The sequence below is a fragment of the Parasteatoda tepidariorum genome, chromosome 6, assembly GCF_982258835.1.
Source record: "Parasteatoda tepidariorum strain Cologne lab strain chromosome 6, Ptep-v5.0, whole genome shotgun sequence".
Classification (NCBI taxonomy): domain Eukaryota; kingdom Metazoa; phylum Arthropoda; class Arachnida; order Araneae; family Theridiidae; genus Parasteatoda; species Parasteatoda tepidariorum.
This window is the reverse complement of record NC_141760.1, coordinates 79,990,252-80,010,690: the sequence shown is the minus strand read 5'-3', so window position 1 is coordinate 80,010,690 and position 20,439 is coordinate 79,990,252. Positions and strand designations below refer to the sequence as shown.

Below are 20,439 nucleotides of genomic sequence, written 5' to 3'. Positions count from 1 at the left end.
ATTCCCTTTGACAGAAAATGCATATTGATCCCACTGACACCTTACAGGTGCATCATCTGCCTGGGTTGGAAACATCTGCTTGGTTTGTTTAGGGATGGGAAAATGAGATAAAAGAAACAAACAAGGAAAAATGCTTATCGCTACATTACCCTCTATCAATGGTTTTAAAAATCGGTATATGTATTTATTTCGAAGTAGAAATTTCAAAATTATTACAAAAAAATGAGAGAGAAAAATCAGCCGAAAACAGAAAAAAGTTCATTATATCCAACTTCCTCACTTTTTGGTTCACTATATCCACAAAAAATAACATTATACGTGTATAACAAGGCACGGGACCTAACTATTCGTTCACTATAGCGGGGTTTGACTGTATAATTTAAATTTCTTTTTGCATTTAACATAATTTTTACCAAATTATGTATTTCACTTAAATCTCCATTCTTATATTTATTTTATTTTTTTAGGACCTGTATTGTGTCAGGAGTGATTTAGGTAATCTATTGAAAGCATTAGGAAGACTAGATGAGGCCAAGGTATAAAAATCATGTCAATTATGTTATGTCGAATTTGTTTTCATAGGCAACTTGTAATAGCTTTAAAGTATAAATAAGTTTAACTTCATTTTTACATTCAACCGGAAATGGCAAATCAAACTAGTATTTAATGATTTCTATCACAAACATATTTTTTCATCTAGTAGATCATACATCGAAAGTTAATTTCAGGGACTATTTCAAAGAATATTCAGCTAATGTTACTGTTTAATGAAATGTTTGCAATCATCTCAAGATGTTGATCTGTCTGTGCATGTAAAGATCTACTTCTCTTATTTTGTCTTGATTTTATATTCCTTGTGTTTCAAAGGTAATATCTGTGTTCTTAATTTTAATTTCTGTGTTACTGATTTCTGCTACTTTCAAAAGTAATTGTGCTAATTATTATTTTGTCTTTCTGGAGAGATTCATTAGGTGTTTTATTTTAAACAGTTTAATTTGTTGAACCTGGAAACATTCTTATTTAAGTAACAAGAATTTACCAATCCATATCATCTATAAGCTTTTCTCGACTCAGCTCTAACACATTTTTTATATTATATTGTTTCGAAAGTGTTTTTTTAATACAGAATTTTTTTGGTTTAATTTAAAATTAATTTGTATTTTTCTTATTTATCAATTTTTCAGATACGGAATGTTAAATATAGTTATATTATATTGAGTTTTTACTTCATAAAGATTTATTATAAAAACTACTTTTGATTTTTATCGTTTTTAAAAAATGTTTATAAATGTTAGAACCAGGTTTTATGTGAAATGCAAAATAGAAAAATAAAATTTAACAAAAGGCTTAAATCTTCCAATTTTATATTACTTTGAAACTATCAATTTATATATATTTTTTAATACTTTAAATTTAATAGGTGTTAAAGATTTGAACCATTTTCCTTATTTTTTTATATTATTATTATATTATTACTATTTCTACTAGCTTTGCAAAGTTCTGAACTGGTAAAAAAAAAAAAAAAAAAAAGAGAGCTGTTGCATTTTTTTAACTGACCTGTTCTTATTAGTTAGAAATTCAAATAAACACAAAAAAGTAATTTTTTTTCTTATTACTTAAACTGAATTGTTAGCACTATTATAGTATGCTATTAAGATTTTAGTTATAAAACTTTTACTTCTTACTTGAATTGAATTTTTTTTTCTCTCTCTTATCAGTCTAGTTATACTATTTCAGTCTTTTCTGATCTCATCTTCCTATCCATTTTAAATGTATTTAATAAAGAGCGACTATTTCTTATAAATGTTTTTGTAAAGGCCAAGCTTCTTACTTGCGGTTAAATTAATATATCTACTTACAGCTGACTTCTAATTATGTAGTAAATATTAGTTACAGGAGGTTAGCTGGATGCACTGTCAATATAAAGCGCTTTTTTGAAGATAATGCGAAAACTTTAATGCTGCATTTCTGCTTTTCACTATATTTCAGGAGACGCACCTGCTAAAGCGCTTCCCTACATTCCTGGAAAAGCAAAAGCACTTTCTTTAGGAAAATATTCTGTATTACTAAATGTCCTTTTCGTGAAATCAAATACCAATTATTTGTTTTAGAATTGGGGAGGGCGTACTGATCTAATGTATGTCAAAGGGAGTAATTTTGTAATATAGTTGCCAAATTTCCTAATTTAAAGTGCTTTTTCTTAGCGCAATTTGCATGATGTTTGACTGCATGCTTTTTTTTGTGTGAATTTTAGAAGCTTGGCCTTTTATATATGAGTTATAACTGTTGCCTATGAAAAAGTATTCCTGTGTAATTTGTTTGTTTCATTTTGATAACTCGTGAAAGAAATTTATAAGTGAGTATTTTTCAGCAGCCTTCCTGATTTAATTCTCTGAACTTTTTTTTTTTTTTTAAACTTTTAATACTTCTTTATTTCTAAATCCTCTCTGCATGCTGTCTACTAATGTTTCCTTTTAAAATTATGACTAGTTTTTGTATTAATACTTATTTTTACCTTTTTTTTTAACTCTGATTTTTTAATTTACTACTATTCTGTTTTACTTTCAGTTTTATTTTTTTATTCTATTAAAACTCTTTTGTTGTTTAAGGAAGGCTGATTACAGCTGTTTTCTGTGATATGGATATCAAGACAGTTCTAACATTCAATTTTCTTTTTTCTTCCTTAAGAAATAGCACTAATAGTAGGTCTTTTCATATTCGTGAGAAGGCAGATATACTCGAGAGTATGCTGCACGTCGCTTGGACTGGGCCGTCTGGATTGAAGCTCAATCTGCAGTCATCATCTCCAAAATTGTGGTAATAATAAAATGTTTAGTTTGCTCTGATGGGTTTTAATTATGTGGAGAATATTGAAAGTTAATTATTATTGATATTTCATTAACTATCAGAGAATAAAATTCGATAAATAAAAATCAAATCTTTTGATTTTCTCCACAGTTCCACTCCTACTTTTAGTATTGGAATGCAGATGTTAGATGTAGGAAAAAAGTGGACTAGTTAAAATTCTCAGTAAGTGATTGTAATTTTAAATGAAATTTTAGGAGGCTGTTTTATATGTACTAACATCACGTATGTGCATGTTGAAGGGACTTTCTGCAGCCAGTGTCTTTGTGGCAGTCTGCGCGTGTACGCATTTGCTGTTCTTTTTGCTGCGATCATTTTATTTGCGCGTCATTTCAGGTCTGCTTTTGCCCCTTGCGTTTCAGACAGAGTGAAAATATCAGGATTTGGATGGTATGTGCTCAAGAAGCTTAGGTCATAACAAAAAATTCTAATTTCTTCTTGCTCATTTATTCAACTGGGAATTCATAATCCTTTTTGGCTCATTTGTTTAAATATGAATTTATAATTAATTCTACACCATTCTTTAAAAAAAGTATTCTTTTATTCAGTCTGTCTGGAAAACAGCGCTGCGATGGTCGCTTGCGATATGATAGGGTTCCAGAGTCCTGGCTGCAGTATCAGTATTTTGATCTGCCAAATACTTTAAATAATACTGTTTTTTGTTTATTGAAAATGAAGGCATGTTATTTGAAAGCCATCGAAACTTGTCCTACATTTGCTGTTGCTTGGAGTAATCTTGGATGTGTATTCAATGCTCAAGGTGAAATTTGGTTGGCTATTCATCATTTTGAGAAGGTAATTTTATTTTAATTTAGCTACATATAGAATTTCGTATTATCTGTATTTGTTACAACAAATTAAACTTTATGTGTAATAATATTCTGTTTATTACATTGAGCCTTGAAAAATTTTAATTTGCATGGCAATGCCGTAATTTGAATAATAGCTTTGGAAACCTTGTGTTTAAAAAAAAAACTGAAATGATTAATAAAAAAGACACTTTTTTTTTGCCGTAGTGTTTTTTTTTTTTGTTTTTTTTTTCTAAATTAAATATATAGCTGGATAAATGCGAGTTTTGTTGCATTTGCGAGTTTTGTTTGCGAGTTAAGATTGTCCCCTTTTCACTTAAATTTTTGTTAGGGAAAAACAATCATGGATTCATATCTAAAGTATATGTCATTTTTTTAGGCTACTAAGGTCATCCTGGAATATTAATGGTGGAAAGTTAAAAGATGTTATTTAATACTAATCTATAATTTTTTAGAAATTGCTGTCTGGAAGACAGAAAAAAATTCTCACTGAGAATCACATACGAGTAACTTTGCTATGAGAGCCAGAAAGTAACTGTCTCTTATTTCAAAAATGGCAGAAACTTTCCATCATAAATGTTAATTATAATTTATTTAGCTAATTAAACAAAGTTATTTATATAGCTAATTAAAATTCATAAAATATAAGTTTTCAAGGATTAATGTAAAGAATTCCAAGGTAATGAGGAACAAGATCAGGTATTATCTGACTAAGTAAAGATTAGTAGCTTTGCAAAATTTTAAGTGGCAAATAACTTTAGGATGTTTGCAAAAACTAAAAATTTTAATTTTATCTACATAGCTTACTGATAAAAGCAAAAAGTGTTTTTTTTTTCCTATCAGTCTCGTACTATTACTTCATGGAAATGATATTTATGTTTTAAAATTTTTATTAAAGTGTAATTAACTTTTTTCCTGCCTGAATTCGCAGATATTTTCTTTCACGACTTTAATTTTGCTTATTAAGTTGCATGTTTTCATACCTTTTTTATGTCTGTTTATTCAATGAAAAATATTTTCGACCAGCTGACACAAATGTAAAAAGAAATGACTCAATGGCTTAATTATGTTGAGTTAAATGTACTTTAATCTTATAACCCCCCCCCCCTCCTTTTTTCAGGCTGTTGCGTTGGATCCAAACTTTTTAGATGCTTACATTAATTTAGGAAATGTTTTAAAAGAAGCAAGAATATTTGATAGGTAGGTAACTTTGTATTCAAATTTCATTTTGTTGTTTAAATATGCTTATAGTTCTTTCAGTAAAATAAATCTGAATTTTATCTTTTTTTAGAGCTGTAGCAGCTTACCTCAGAGCACTGAATTTAAATCCTAGTAATGCAGTTGTCCATGGAAACTTAGCCTGTGTTTATTATGAACAAGGGTATGAATAGTTAAAATAGCTAATTAATTCTTTTTTGTATTTGTGATATAATTATCAGGGATCGTAAATATCATGATATTTTTGAAAATATCAAAGATATCCGATATTTTGATATATATCCGATATTTTGATATGTGTTCAAATTTTTGTTTTATATTTAGTATCTTTAATATAAATTAACTTTATTGTTAGGAATTGTTTTTCAGACATTATATACAAATTTAAAACATAAAATAATTCATTTTATATAAATTCTAAATTACTAATGTTGATTGTAATTAATAAATTTATAATTTTTATAAAATAAAGCATAAATTTTTTTTTTAAATAAAGATGGTTCTCTGAAACAATCTTTTGCAATCACCAAAATACAGGACATTTTTATTTTACTTTTTCTAAGTTTTTAAAACACATTTTTTCTTTATTTCTTGTTAAAATATTTGAACATAAAAGTAAGTTTTTCTGCCTTTTCAGTCCCTAATCTATTCCGCAACTTGGACTGAATAAATCCAAAGCTAAAGAATATATTCTCTAACCCAGCTGTAGAAGGAGAGGCAGTTAATAGTTGTTCAAGAAGATTTGTTATTCTGACTATTAATGGTTCCTCTAACTTGATAGTTTCCCACCAAACTGTGGGTTCCACATTGAGAAAGTCATCTTCGAACTGAAGCCTGGAAAAGGGCTCTTTTTGGCTAAAAAATTCATAGCCATAGGTAAAATATCTTTGTCAACAGAGCGTAGGAAATTAAAAGCTCTTTGCGTTTGCTCGTCATTTAGTTTTTTTTCCACAATATCTGTGGTCCAACATATTAGCAGCTAAATGAGCAGGGGTTAAAGCCATTACTTCTCTTTCTGAGAACTTTTTCATCACGTTTTTTTTTCTCTCCACATGCTTCTAATTTCTCCTTTAGTTGGCACCAAATTTCAACACATTGTGCTATCGTGCATTTATTTGCTTGAACTGCATCTAAAGCATTTGCAATCGGTTCTAAAATGCTTATATAATCAGAGCAATTTACCATTAAATTTACATCATTTACTAAATTGAAGATGTTTTTATCAATTTTAAGTTTGTTGTCTTGGCAAACTTGCACCAATTTTCCTCTGTTTTCTAAAAAGGTCTTTAAAGAATCGAACATCGTGTTCCACCTGACTGCCTGAGGAACAACTAGCATTTTCCCTCCAATTTTTCTATACCAAGCATTTGGCAAATGAGAGTACTTAAAATATTTTATCACTTTAATAACATTTTTTGTAACATCAGGAAAATTTATATCTTTGGCTAAAAGATTTAAGATATGAGTGGAACAACCATAATATATAATATCATAATTCTCAGTTTTATCTAGCTCTTCTCTCATTTTTTCACATTACTAGCATTTTTCTAGGTAGGTAGGGGATAAGTGGGAGCAGGTGCAATCTAAAACAAGATTTTTGTAGGAAGTAAAGATAGTGTGAATGGTAGCATGAGTTTGTGTAGTGATTAAAAGAAATCTTGAAATAACGTGGGGGATATTTTAGAAACTTCGCTGAAAGTATCGAAAATATCATGATATTTATTTCAAAATAAATATCGGATATATATCATGATATATATCCATTGATATATCTCAACGAACCCTGATAATTATGTCTATACATTTTATGTTTTAGCTTAATCGACTTAGCAATAGATACTTATCGACGGGCTATTGAGTTGCAGCCTAATTTCCCTGATGCTTACTGTAATTTGGCTAATGCTTTAAAAGAGAAAGGCCTAGTTTCTGAAGCAGAAGACTGTTACAACACTGCACTAAGGCTGTGTCCTACTCATGCAGATTCCCTAAACAACTTGGCAAACATCAAACGTGAGCAAGGTTTCATTGAGGAGGCTACACGATTGTACCTGAAAGCATTAGAGGTAAAATATATATGATGTTGTATAATTACTTATATGCATATTTAGCCTGAATTGCATTTTTAAAAATTCTTGTTGTTTTTTAGGTATTTCCAGAGTTTGCAGCTGCTCATTCAAATTTGGCTAGTGTTCTTCAGCAACAAGGAAAATTAAATGAAGCCCTTATGCATTACAAAGAAGCAATTAGGTAATGATTTTTTTCTGTTGTTCATCGGCATACCCTTGAATAAGAGTGATTTTGCTATTACCTTCTTGTTTTTTTTACTATTTTTCATGGCTGTAAATGCATTAAATTTATTTTTCAATTTTTGGAGTATATTTTTGTACGTTATTTTCTCAAGTGTAGAAAGCTTTTCATATTAAAATTGGTTACTTGAAAAGGTTATAATTTTTAAAGTATAGATAAATATTTATAAAAGATATACATTGTTAAAACAGCAAATTAGACTTAAATAAAAATTATTTATCACTAAAGATTATTTAGGTAACTAACTAATTCAAATTGTCGAATGTATAAAATATGGTTATTAATTTTAGTATAAAAAATCCATGCTCAAAATAAACATTCAATTCACTTTTTTTTTTGTTTTTTTTTTTTTTTTTTTTTTTTTACGTGTAAAATTTTTGTTACTTGACCAGTCACTAAATTTTCTTAATCAACCCGCTAGAAATTAATATTGGATGCTGAAAACTTTTTACATTAAATTATTAATCTTGCTAGTTATTAGTACCATACATTTGAATTCATCATTTTGCCTTTCCTATTAGAATCATTTTTAGAGCTAAATTAATCTTCTGTAGTTTTAATTTTAAATTATTTTTATCTTTTATGTAAATTATTTTTAAGAACTATTTATGATTATCTTGTTAATTAAAAGGGACATTCAATTAACCTCATATATTTTTATGTCAGGATTTCTCCAACTTTTGCTGATGCTTACTCAAACATGGGTAACACTCTGAAAGAAATGGGTGACATTCAAGGAGCTTTGCAGTGTTATTCACGAGCTATTCAGATAAATCCGGCTTTTGCAGACGCACACAGTAACTTAGCATCAATTCATAAAGTAAGTAAATTGGAAATTTTATTGATTATGTTTTATAGAGCCCAACAACTACAAGAAAGGGATTGAAGGCCAAATTCTGCTTGATCCATTCGTTAAAATCACGGTTGCTTAGAAACATGTTTATAATGGTAGAAGAAGCAAAACTTTGTTCCAATTGTGATTCGTTAAAGCAATATTTTTCTCCGTGGAAGGCAAATCTCGTTTATAAACTTATGTTTGGAGGTAAAGTTCCAAAAACCTATAAAACTTTTTTTTTTGTGTTCACATTAATTCCGCACTTGATATAACATAAATTAGAAATCAATTCTCATTCAAAGCAAAAATTCTTCACAACTAATTTAAAAGGTGACAAAGAAAGTTTCATGTATTGTACAAAATAGTGAAAAAATTTGCTTGTTTTATTTAATATTTTTAAATGTCTTTTTACAAAATAATTTCCCCTCTTTTTGGTCTCCAACCACCCCTTTTGTCATGTCCATTAAACTTAAGATTAGATTTATTTCCATGATAAAAAAAAATTATTATCTGTGTAATTTCTTTCTTTCTAGTTTTTTGTTTGCGTTTGCTGTTTATATCAATAATATTCAGCTTTTTTATTATTTAATATTGAAGCTTATATAATTTTAAAAATCTAAATCCTCAATATGTATATCACTCCAAAAACCCTATTTTGAACATTATTCAAGAGTGACAAATCTTCACAATTCAACTGTAATGTTTCAATTTTAACAAAAACGCTTTCAAATGTTACTTACTTTTCAAAGGTTTTGTATTTCATTTTCTACCTTTGTAAAATCTGCCATTTTTTTTTCTTTCATTAATAGGTATAGAGAAAATATTTGACTGTGATTTGATATTTTGTTCTGACTTTCTTAGTTTGAAAATTTATCCACTAGCTCTGTATCTGATTGTTTTGAGTATTATTTATGCTCCTTAAATATATTATTTTGAAATTCAATGATGAGTTTTTATTTCACTTAAAATCAAGTCCAATATGTTAATTTTTTTCAAACATGTTCACTATTTACTATGTTTTTATATAACAATGTATTGTTTTTCTGAATTAATCTGTGCTTAAACTCTTCAACAAAAAAAAAAATTATGTATTGTTTTAATATGTTTAATGAAATAAGTGGTATATATTTGAATCGAAATAAGCTGTTGCTATTTGTAAGCTTAAAGGCTGAAAATAATTTAATCTAATTAGGAAATCACAATGTTAGCTAGGTAACTCTACATATTCTTAATATTTCAGGATTCTGGCAACATTCCTGAAGCTATACAATCCTATAGAACTGCACTGAAGTTAAAACCTGATTTCCCTGACGCTTATTGTAACCTTGCTCACTGTTTGCAAGTAAGCTAATTTATTCCTTGCACAGATTTTATTATTTACACTTGTTGGTCAAAATCTTTAGTCAATTTTTATATATTTTTTTCTTTGAAATAGATTGTGTTACATTGTATGCAAATAAATTATATCTATTCAACACTAATTGTGCTAGACATTGAAAATTAAGTTCCGTTGGAAATCCAAATTTCCAGGTCCTTTTTAACTACAAACAGGTTCCAATTTAAAAGAACTTGAATTTCCCATTTAAGAACTTGAATTTCCCATTCAAAAATTCATATTTTATGATTAAAATGTAATTATTCAACAAAGGATTAAAATTGTCTATTAATTGTGCTTAAAGATCAAAGTTAAGTAATCTTTTTAAAAGATTACTTGGTTATAAGACATATTTCTGATATGTACTAATTCATAATGCTGATTTGATAATTTAAAGTAATACTTTGCTGAAGATAGGATAAAGCAAGTAATGTCACTGAAAACTGAAATAGTATGTTACTCGTATATGAAAGAATTCATAAATTAAAAATCAGCTTTTGCATAACTTAACAAATGAAATTATCATATTCCTATGAAGGAATGTAATTGAATTATAAATGTTAACTAAAACTTATTTTCAATAAGTTACCATTTGTATTTCTTAATGAAAACTATTAGTATTAAAGTATGCATTCCAGCAAATGTGACTTCTAAAAATTCTAGGCACCCACCTCGCTGGGATATTTTTAAATTGTCATGAATAATGCTTAGAATACTTCCATAGTTTATCATTGTTATAGCCCTAGTTTCTAGAACTTCACTTAGCTAGTAATTATAAATAAGTTCACGAATTTTGTCACATTTGTCCGTCATAAGATTCGTTCTTAGTTGAAGAGCATTAATAAGTTTTCAACTTCGCTTCATCCTTGTTTAAATAGCTTTTGCTATTTACAAATCTAAGTCCAACTGGATATCATTGCTGAACTATGCCATAATCTGCGCTAAATTTCAATAGGTTTGACATTTTCTCTGGTTAAAAATTTAATTAGTATGTGTTGTGCAGCAGCATTCAAGGCATTACGTTCACTCACAACTTACAAAGAATTGAGCACTACCAAAGAATTATTTAGGCTCTAGATAAAGTTCTGTTGTTGCCATGTCAATGAGAAAGAAAACAGTCTGCTAGTATTAAAAAATAGTCACTTATATTTGATCCATCTACCTATGTTTATGATTGTAAAATCGAATCTGGCAAGGTTCAGCAAGTCTATATTTTTGCATACCATATTTTTATACAGCTCTAGGCTTCATTTAAACTATTAATAAACTTTGTATAAAGCTGTAAAACCTGCAAATACTTAAAAAAATTGGACAAAATTTTACTTGAAAGGAATAATTTAGAAAACATCTTGTCAAATTTAAAAAAAAAAAAAATCAGATAAATAATTTGATGTACTATTATGTGAAGCAGCTATTACTTATTTTTTTCTCTTAACTAAAATTATGTTCAATTTACCAGATTGTTTGTGACTGGACTGACTACGAAGCACGCATGAAAAAATTAGTTTCAATTGTTGCTGACCAACTGGAGAAAAATAGATTGCCATCTGTACATCCTCATCATAGCATGTTATATCCTTTAACACATGAGTTTAGAAAAGCCATTGCTGCCAGACATGCAAATCTGTGCCTTGAAAAGGTATCACTTGTTTATTTCTGCAAAAAAAATTTCATATATAGTGATGTTATTCTAAATTTTAATTTTCTCCTCCATTTTGTCTTTCCAGATTCAAGTTTTGCATAAACCTCCATACCAATATCCAAAAGAACTGAAAGGAAAAATTTTAAAAGTTGGTTATGTAAGTTCTGATTTTGGCAATCATCCTACTTCACACTTAATGCAGAGTGTACCTGGTATGCATAATCTAGATAAAGTAGAGGTAAGTTTTAGCATATGCAAAAAATCTTATATTGAAATTTTGCATTTTATTTTTCTATAAATAATTAGAGTTTGAAATAGCATTTGCTTATAACTAAAGTTGTGTGCAATATCGTATTACTGCCTCCAGTGCTTAATAATTTATGATTGACATTGCTTATGGTTATGATGTGAACAAATTGTGATTTTGAATAATGAATTAAAATTTAAGGGTTATAAAGTGTTACCACTGGATGATATTTTCACAAAAAGAGTAGAAAGCTGACAGCTCTGCTATTATTAATTTTTTAAAAGCAACCTATTTGAGAAGAAGAATAAAAGTTTAATAAGTGAGACATAATTAGCGAATAATTAATTTAGGGTACTATTAATAAAAATTCAAATAAATAAAAATATAAGCTTTCAGCACTTATAATTTTTTTAGATTATTTTATTTAGATTGTTAAGTATTGATGCATTTAAAAAGGTTTGCATTTCTTTTAGCAATAAATTATAGTTTACCCAATAACTGGCTTCCAATTTTAGGTACAGATTGAAAAGATGTATTTATTTGTGAAATGAATAAGTTTAAGTGTGACAAATAAAGGAGTATAAGTATCAGCAAAATTCAACGCTAGCTTAGAAATGAGTGTTAAAATGAATTTTTGAGAAAATTTATTATAACTTTTGGCTGACAATACCGGGTTTTCAAAGGAGGATTATCACTGTTTATACATTAAAGATTAGTTCATAATTATGTACCATATATATGTGCTTAATTTTAATAACTTTAAAAGAACATACGCAGACAGTAGTATAGCAATGTCTAACTTGTGTTTGTTTTTATTATTTAGATATATTGCTATGCTTTGAGCCCAGATGATGGAACAACATTCCGTTCTAAAATTGCTCAAGAAGCTCATCATTTCATTGATTTATCGCAGGTGATTTTGTAATTTTTTTTATCAGAAATATTAGCTAATATAAATATTTTGTCAGAATTTGATAGCATGCACGTGTGATGTTAAATAAATATTTTTTTACAGATTCCTTGTAATGGCAAAGCTGCAGATCACATTTTTAATGATGGTATACATATTTTGGTTAATATGAATGGTTATACAAAAGGAGCAAGAAATGAAATATTTGCCTTAAGACCGGCTCCAATTCAGGTACTTTAAAAAAAAATTTATTATTTTTTTTAATCATAGAGCAAAACAAAAAAAAGTTCAGAAATAATTGAATAGGTGATTAAGGAAAGAAATATGCAAATTTATAATAGTAAGAATATTGACCTACACTTTTTTTTAAATATTTATATTAAATATTTAAATAGTAATATTAAAATAGCCATAATTCATGTTACAGTGGGGATGGAGCAAGTAGAAGTCAAAAATTTTGTACAATTCGAGAAAAATGTTAATGTAAATATGTACTGCTTTTGTTTTTTTGTAATTAAGTTTTTTTTTTTTTTTTATAAAACTTGTTTTTTTTTTTTGTTTTTTTTTTATTAATGATACTTTTTTCCAAAAATTTAAATTATGCTATATTCATCCAGTACACAGTTTTGTAAGTGAATGTTCTTACAGCTGACAAGTTGAAAGAAAATTGTCATCCTTTTTGAAACATAGAAACAGTTTAACAAAATACAAGTAATATGATACTGTATTACGTAAGTTAACAATAGCTGGCTTTTTATTACTAAAGGGCTTGACAATGCAGCTAAAGCAACATATCTTGGGATAACGTTCATATTTCAAACTGTTTCTGCATTTTGTTTCCTGGTTCACACAAAATTTATTAATTCCTTCATTTATTGATTCACGCAACATAATTTACCGTATTGTTTGGCGCAGCATGTCCTCATCTGGACCTTGCGCCACTAAACCCTACATTCAATCCAATCACACAACATAAAATTTAATATTGAATACATGACACATAAAAATAATGGTATTTACCAAAAATGCTCCCCTGATCAATTTCAAATGTGGACCCAAGCTTTTCAAATATATCAAACATGTCTAACAATTACAAATTTATTGTTTAAAAAGCTGTTTTCAGATTTAATATACTAATATTCAGTATCTCTTCCTTGTTCAATGTATACAAGGCAGCTTTGTTACTAATTTGATTTTAAGGCAAGTAAATATTTTCTGAATACTTTTTCTAAATATATTCTTCCTCTTACAGGTGATGTGGCTTGGTTATCCTGGAACAAGTGGAGCTCCATTTATGGACTACATTATCACTGACAAAATTACATCACCTCTTGGTCTGGCTCTTCAATATTCTGAAAAATTATCTTTTATGCCTGATACATTCTTTGTTGGAGACCACAAACAAATGTTTCCTCATTTAATCGAACGAGCTATCATTGATGATAAAAGTTTAACAGGAAATAAAGATGTTCCTGACAATGTCAGCATTGTCAATGCAACCGACCTCTCCCCAATCATTGAGAAGGCTGAAGTAAAAGTAAGTTTAACTTAAATTCTTTTAAAACATCTTATATAAGCAAAATTTTGAAGCCTATCGAAACATCAAAGAAGGTATAAGGTTGAACTGATTTGTTTTTAATTCATTACAGTTGATAAGTTTTTTGGGCAAGTGTTTCTGCAAGTCAAGAATTGCTTATTTAGATTCACTTTCAATTTTAAAATGTTGTTTTTGAATTTTTTAAGAAAAAAGACCTATATATCAATTCATTTCTTACATCATTAAACTCTACTGAAATTTTTCTTTTTTTTTTTTTTTTTTTTTTTTTTTTTTGAAATAATTTTTATAAATTTGTTAATGGGTAATTTACTTTAAAAATGAGGAACGGTTGCCTTCAACAAAAGAAAATTACTTGATTTACGTAAAATGTTATTTTTAATTTTCCATCTGAGTAAATCTATTTAAAAATTAACAATATATTAGAATATCAGAAAGAATTTGATTTTCCAAGAAAGGAAGGAATTGGAATAAAAACTTTGGGTAAAAGCTATGTTCTAAATTTTGTTAAAACATTAAGTTACTTTATAACTTGCGTTTTTTAAGTATCTTGCCAAGCATTTCAATAATTGAAAATTGCTAATTTTTAAATTTTAATTATCAATTTAACTGATTTATGTGTTTCTTAATTTGGGTATTTTTTATTACGTAATGAATGTAATACTCGATTCATTTGGGATGTTTCATCTTATCGATTCATGTGAACATATTTTGATGGCTCTGTTAGTTTATATCTGTAAATCATTTTAGAAAATTCGGGAAGTTGCTGTTACCACCACCATGGCATCTGAAAAAGAGGAAGCAAAGATAGAAAAGTTTGAAGTTGTGAAAACAGTTATTGAATTACCTACCATACCAGTTCAGAACATGATTAGCACTGGCCAAGTTCAAACTTCTGTGAATGGCATTGTTGTTCAAAATGGTCTTGCTACCAATCAGGTAACTTTATCCATAAAATACACATTTAAAAAAAGAAAGTTTTCTGTCTAATAATAAAAATAAGGATCAAAATTTTCATCATATAAATTCAATGCTGTTTTCATCCCCCCAAAAAATGAAAATACTGATAATAAAACCAGTTTGCTTGATTTTTCTTTTTTTTAGCAGAAAGTCCTAGTCCATAACTATTTACTTTTTTTTTTTTGGATAAAAAAAAATTCAGTGCTATATATATGTTACAACTGTAAATAAACAGTGGTAGTCATATTTTGTTCCTCCTGAAGGTAGATATGGGCTAGTTATTCAACCATTTTTCTTTTCTGAGAAAAATAATCCATCTGACATCAATATTTAAATAAAGATGTTTAGTCATGAAATGAATACCTATTATGTAAATTTTATGTGACTTGATTATTCCTTTATGATTTATTTTGCATAATGAATGTTGAATACACTTATAGAATAAATAAAAAAAAGGACATCTTAATCATTTTAATTCTAGTTTAATTAAATCAAAGCAAATAACATCAATATCCGTTTCAAAAATTGGTAGCAACTTTTTATTTTTGTCATATTTAAAATAACATTAAAAAAGTTTTAATTTTCTAAGGAGTTATTATTTATATATGAATGAAAATTATCACTTACGTTTTCTTCAAATACCGTTACTATTTTTTATAAATATAAATTTATTATGGATTTCATTTATATTTAGTTACCTACAGAAATTGTGCAAAGGATATTATTTTTTTTCTTCTTTCATTTACTCTTCACTTGAGTGTTGCTTTTGAAATACCCATTATTATATACTTTTTTTAATTGCCTATTCTCATAAAAAATTTGAATTCGTAAGGAAAGTCTCCTAAGTCATTTAAAATGCGTTTTTAAAAAATTTTGTTTCTAATTTAAATGACCATCACTAGCTATGGAATTTATACCAATTCATTAAAACAATAACATTTAAATTAACCAAATATTTTTCATTTTAGATCAATAACAAAGCTGCAACTGGTGAAGAAGCACCCAAGAGCATTTTAGTAACCTCACGACAACAGTATGGTCTACCTGAAGATGCAATAGTATACTGTAATTTTAATCAACTTTATAAAATTGACCCAGCTACTTTACAAGTATGGGTGAATGTAAGTAATGGTTTAAAAATATTGTGCCTAAATATATGCTCTCAAAAACCTAACTTCCCTGCTAGGACTAATACAGATATATCAATAATAATATCAATCTAAAATAATCAGGTTCCTTTATAGTTTTGAATCTTAAATCACTTTTAAGTTGAATAATTTTTTGTAAATTTTTTAGATGAATATATATCTACTTATAAAAATTGTAATTAAATTATTCCTAAAAATAACTTACTAATGAATTATTTTCAAAAGACTAGCATCAAGGAACCCTAGATTGGGGACCAATTCTTAGTGCAGGTGTGAAGAAAATTTTACACATAAAAGTTGCTAAAATATCCCTGTAATATGTTATAATTTTGACCTTTAAAGATTTTTTTTGAAAGTGTAGTTTTAATGATTTATTAAAAATATTTTTTATTTTATTTACTAGTTTACTATTTTTATTACCTAAGCATTTTAAGGTAGCAGTGATGTAAACTGAGTAAATTTTTTGGAAAAAAAATATAAATTTTTTTTAATTTTGATAATAGAATGGTGAAGTCCCAAATTAGTAATATACTATATATAGTTCCTATTTATGAATATTTTATTAGTTTATGGGGATTAACCATTATTTCTTAAAAATCAAAATTTAATTTAAAAGGGCATTTTTTTATGAATATATTAACTATATCATTCCATGATCCATTAATTAAAGTGTTAAAGTAATTGGGTTTTAAATTGAGCCTAATATTTTTTTCTCTTATAACAGTTTCAAAAAAGTCCATTATATTATAAATCCATAATATTAGCATACTTTATTAAAATTTATTTATTTCCATTTTAGATATTGAAGAGAGTGCCTAATAGTGTGCTGTGGCTCTTAAGATTTCCTGCAGTTGGTGAGCAAAATATTATTGCTTCTGCTACACAGCTTGGTTTGCCCCAAAATAAAATTATATTCTCAAATGTGGCTGCAAAAGAAGAGCATGTCCGTCGTGGGCAGCTTGCAGATCTTTGTTTAGACACTCCTTTGTGTAATGGACATACAACTGGTATGGATGTTCTGTGGGCTGGTACTCCCATGGTTACACTTGCCGGTGAAACTCTTGCTTCCAGGGTTGCATCCTCTCAACTTACATGCTTAGGTGTACCTGAGCTTATTGCCCACTCTCGCCAGGAATATGAAGATATTGCAGTTCGACTAGGAACTGATAAAGATTAGTAAGTCCTTTTTTAACATACATGAAGCAGTTTCTAATATATATAGATAGATTTTGTCATAAGCTTATTTTTTTAAAAATAATTTTAGTTTACTTTTAAAAATGTTTTTGAATATACTATTCAAAAAAAAATCATAAAATGATTGTATTATTGGTAGAGGGTAAAAGGAAAAAACTTTAGTAGAAATCAGGGTGCTTAGCCAAATCTTTGAATCAAAAATAAGCACATTTTAAAAAAGTTTTCAAGCACTCAAAAAATTAATATTCAATCAGTGATATCATTGAAAAACAAAAACTTTTTATAAACAGTTTTAGCGTTAAAAAAAAACCCCAAAAAGAAACAGGCGTAAATCGAAGCAATCATTACTTTCCCACATCATCGAGTGAATTCAACTTGACCCTGAACTCAGAACAAAAGTGCCCGTACCCCCTACGTCAAAAAAGTGTTAGAAGTAAAATTAAATAAACAATAATAAAATTAAAATAAATTAAAAAGAAAAACATTTCATAAGGATCTGATATTCTCCATCCGAATTGGAGCACTCGGGTTTCGGTTTCAAGTGTGCGTGCATGCGCAAGTCATAACGTGGGTACAACATGAAGTACGCGTGAATGATTACGTAGCAAACACCCCATTTTTCGTGAAATGCATGGGATCCACCAGATATCACTGAAGGGGGGGGGGAGAATTTATTCGGGAAAAAAAAGCACTTTTTAAAAATGCCAGCTGAAAAATGCCCCTTTAAAAGGTTTTAAAAACGAAATCCCCAAAAAAGCACCTTTAAGTACTTTTTACAAACGCTACGCGCCCTGGAAATGTTTATAATAAAGATAATGAGAAATATTTAAAACAAAAAGATATTGCTTTTTAGACCCACTGGAACAAGAAAGCAAGTATGGCCTCGGTTAAGATGGGCTTACTCAGTGGAGTCAGATTTTCTTGCAATTAATTAAAAGAATTGGAGATCAAAGATAAATCGGAAGTCTTTAAAGCGAAATCTTCAGAGGAAGACATTGGGCTGTTTGGCCTACTATGGCGATGCATAAAAACATAAGTTTTTTGAAAAAGAAAGGGCTTATTTGTGACCAAATCAAAAACGTTCTTGATTTTTAAATGAAAGATTTAACGTTAAAAATATTAATTTAGCTTTTTCACATTGCCATAATTTTAGAGAAGTGGCCATAAAAAAATTATGTTCATTTGAAACGCTTTTTAAAAAACGTGGCAGAATCACAGCGACACTGTCCCAGAACGTTAGAGTTCTTGCAGAAAGATCTTTCTTTTGAAAAGTTAAAGAAAATTACTCTTTTCTACAGAAATTTACACATAATATTTTATTAGTGTATTTAATCACTTTTTGACACGCTTAATTTATGCTAATAGTATCTTATTCAATGTAATACTTCAATTGTATTTTCAGCAATTATTGATATTAATTTTCACATGGATTTTAAAATGAAATTTAGAAAATTTGAATCGTACATATGAGTATTTACTTTTTAAGGCAATAATTCTATCGAATGTTTGGCAGTTATTGCTATTTCTCCTTAATTTTTAAATCTTTTTTTTTTTATTATTATTATTTTTTTTTTTATATTTATTGCAAGAACCTAATCTCGAACAAAACATGTATTAGAGTAACCCCTTTTTGAGGAGTCCGAGTCACTTGATTTCGTCATCGATCTTTTTTTCAGCAATTACTACTATACAGATTTCATGATTTTTAATTATTTTTTTATTGTGATAATTTTTTACAAAATACTAAGAGGGAAATAATTAGTGCATCCCAATAAACTGCGAGAATATCACCCATAATATTAGAATTAAAAAAAAAATTGTAAACACAGCGTTGTTATTTTAAGTTAGTAACATATATGTTTGTTATTATTAAAAGTATTTTGCAGAAAGATATTAGTTTTGTTGCAGATAGCTTAAAAAAATTCAGCCACACGGATAAGAACGTAGATAAAAATAAAGAAGCTTTAGTTAAAGTAGAAAAGCAAACAAAATTAAAACAAATTTTTTTTTTTTTTTAAAAATCACAATTTTTTAAAACAGAACAATGGAATTCACTTGCATGAATGTAATTAAAACAAGAAAAATTTTACATAGCTCGTGGTTCAGTATAGCGATTAGTTTCAATTCTTCAAATAACAAGTTTTAAAACTTAACAAATTAATTTAAAAACTATTTCTAATAGTGTATAGTAAAAAATACAATTTAAGGTCATTCTTTATTAAATCAATTAAAATTTTCCCCAATGAAAAGTTTCGTGAAAAAATAATTTGCAGACTTACTTGCACATCCTTAACTTGTAAGGATGTAATAGTATTTAAGTATAATGTCTGCTGATCTACTGTCTGATTTCTTACATAACCATTATAGAGTCAGTTTTACTGTCTTAATTTATCAGCTGGTTAACTTCGTATTTTTTTAGTATTTTATTTTGTGTCACTTTATTTATTTAGGGTTTAATTTCTTCCCGAAACGAACTTTGACCAAGTTGGGTTACTTTAAAATTAGTTTATTATATGAATCATTTAAGTAATTTTTTTTCTTTTATTTTAAAATGTACTTCATAGTATATTATGTGTATAATCATGACAAAATGGTGTATTGACAATTTTAATTCCTTATAGCTTGAAAGCTATCAGAGCCAAAGTTTGGTCGGCAAGAACAGAAAGTCCTCTATTCAATGTTAAAACCTATGCAACTAACTTAGAAAGACTATTTTATGCTATGTGGGCCAGATATGAAAGAGGAGAAAAACCCAATCATATTACAGAATTAGCAAATTAAAAAGTGATCATTTATTATATCGATATATATTTATGAATGATGTGAAGAAAAGATGTGTTATGTGTCTGTTTTACTTGTGTAATAAATATTTGAAAATGCCTTGTTCCTCATGTGGAGTACATGCTTTGTATTATATGAATGATTCAACTCACAACTGTCTATAATCATTATCCTGTTAGTTAGCTTTATTCGAATTTCAATTGAGACTTGTAATTAAATGTGCTGTCATGGTTGAATAAATAAAATTATTAAGAACTTTTCGCATTTCTTTTATTTCTAAGTTAATTGGATCATATGAAAATTACATTTGTTCCAGGGTTATACACTACTTTTAAATACCTCTTCTCTTCTCAACAAATGCCCCAATTTTAAAAATAAATTGCAGTTTAAGGTGCTCTAGTTACCATTCTAGTATAATTGAATTTTAACAGGGTAATTACTATAAAATTAAAAAATTCTTAAATATTTAAAAAGGCTTAATATCCTCAACTTTTTTTTCTTAATTTTTATTATTTTAGTTATGAATAAGGATATATGATGAATATATAGAGCTATTTCTTTTAAATGATAAAAAATCTATAATATTTATCTGC

At 27.8% G+C, this 20,439-nt stretch overlaps 1 protein-coding gene across 1 annotated transcript in view; it reads left to right on the top strand.

Annotated features, from left to right (window-relative positions):
- sxc (O-linked N-acetylglucosamine (GlcNAc) transferase sxc) overlaps window positions 1–20,106 on the top strand; it is a 33,002-nt gene extending 12,896 nt beyond the window's left edge. Inside the window, exons 5-21 of the mRNA XM_016055439.4 lie at window positions 468–536; window positions 3,544–3,660; window positions 4,795–4,874; window positions 4,966–5,055; window positions 6,709–6,955; window positions 7,039–7,139; window positions 7,866–8,019; window positions 9,275–9,376; window positions 10,869–11,048; window positions 11,137–11,289; window positions 12,122–12,211; window positions 12,314–12,439; window positions 13,461–13,745; window positions 14,514–14,702; window positions 15,692–15,844; window positions 16,671–17,047; window positions 19,687–20,106. Of these exons, the coding sequence (XP_015910925.1) occupies window positions 468–536; window positions 3,544–3,660; window positions 4,795–4,874; window positions 4,966–5,055; window positions 6,709–6,955; window positions 7,039–7,139; window positions 7,866–8,019; window positions 9,275–9,376; window positions 10,869–11,048; window positions 11,137–11,289; window positions 12,122–12,211; window positions 12,314–12,439; window positions 13,461–13,745; window positions 14,514–14,702; window positions 15,692–15,844; window positions 16,671–17,047; window positions 19,687–19,846 (2,673 nt within the window). The 3' untranslated portion in view covers window positions 19,847–20,106. The remainder of the gene's footprint in view (window positions 1–467; window positions 537–3,543; window positions 3,661–4,794; window positions 4,875–4,965; window positions 5,056–6,708; window positions 6,956–7,038; window positions 7,140–7,865; window positions 8,020–9,274; window positions 9,377–10,868; window positions 11,049–11,136; window positions 11,290–12,121; window positions 12,212–12,313; window positions 12,440–13,460; window positions 13,746–14,513; window positions 14,703–15,691; window positions 15,845–16,670; window positions 17,048–19,686) is intronic.
- Window positions 20,107–20,439: the final 333 nt, after the last annotated feature.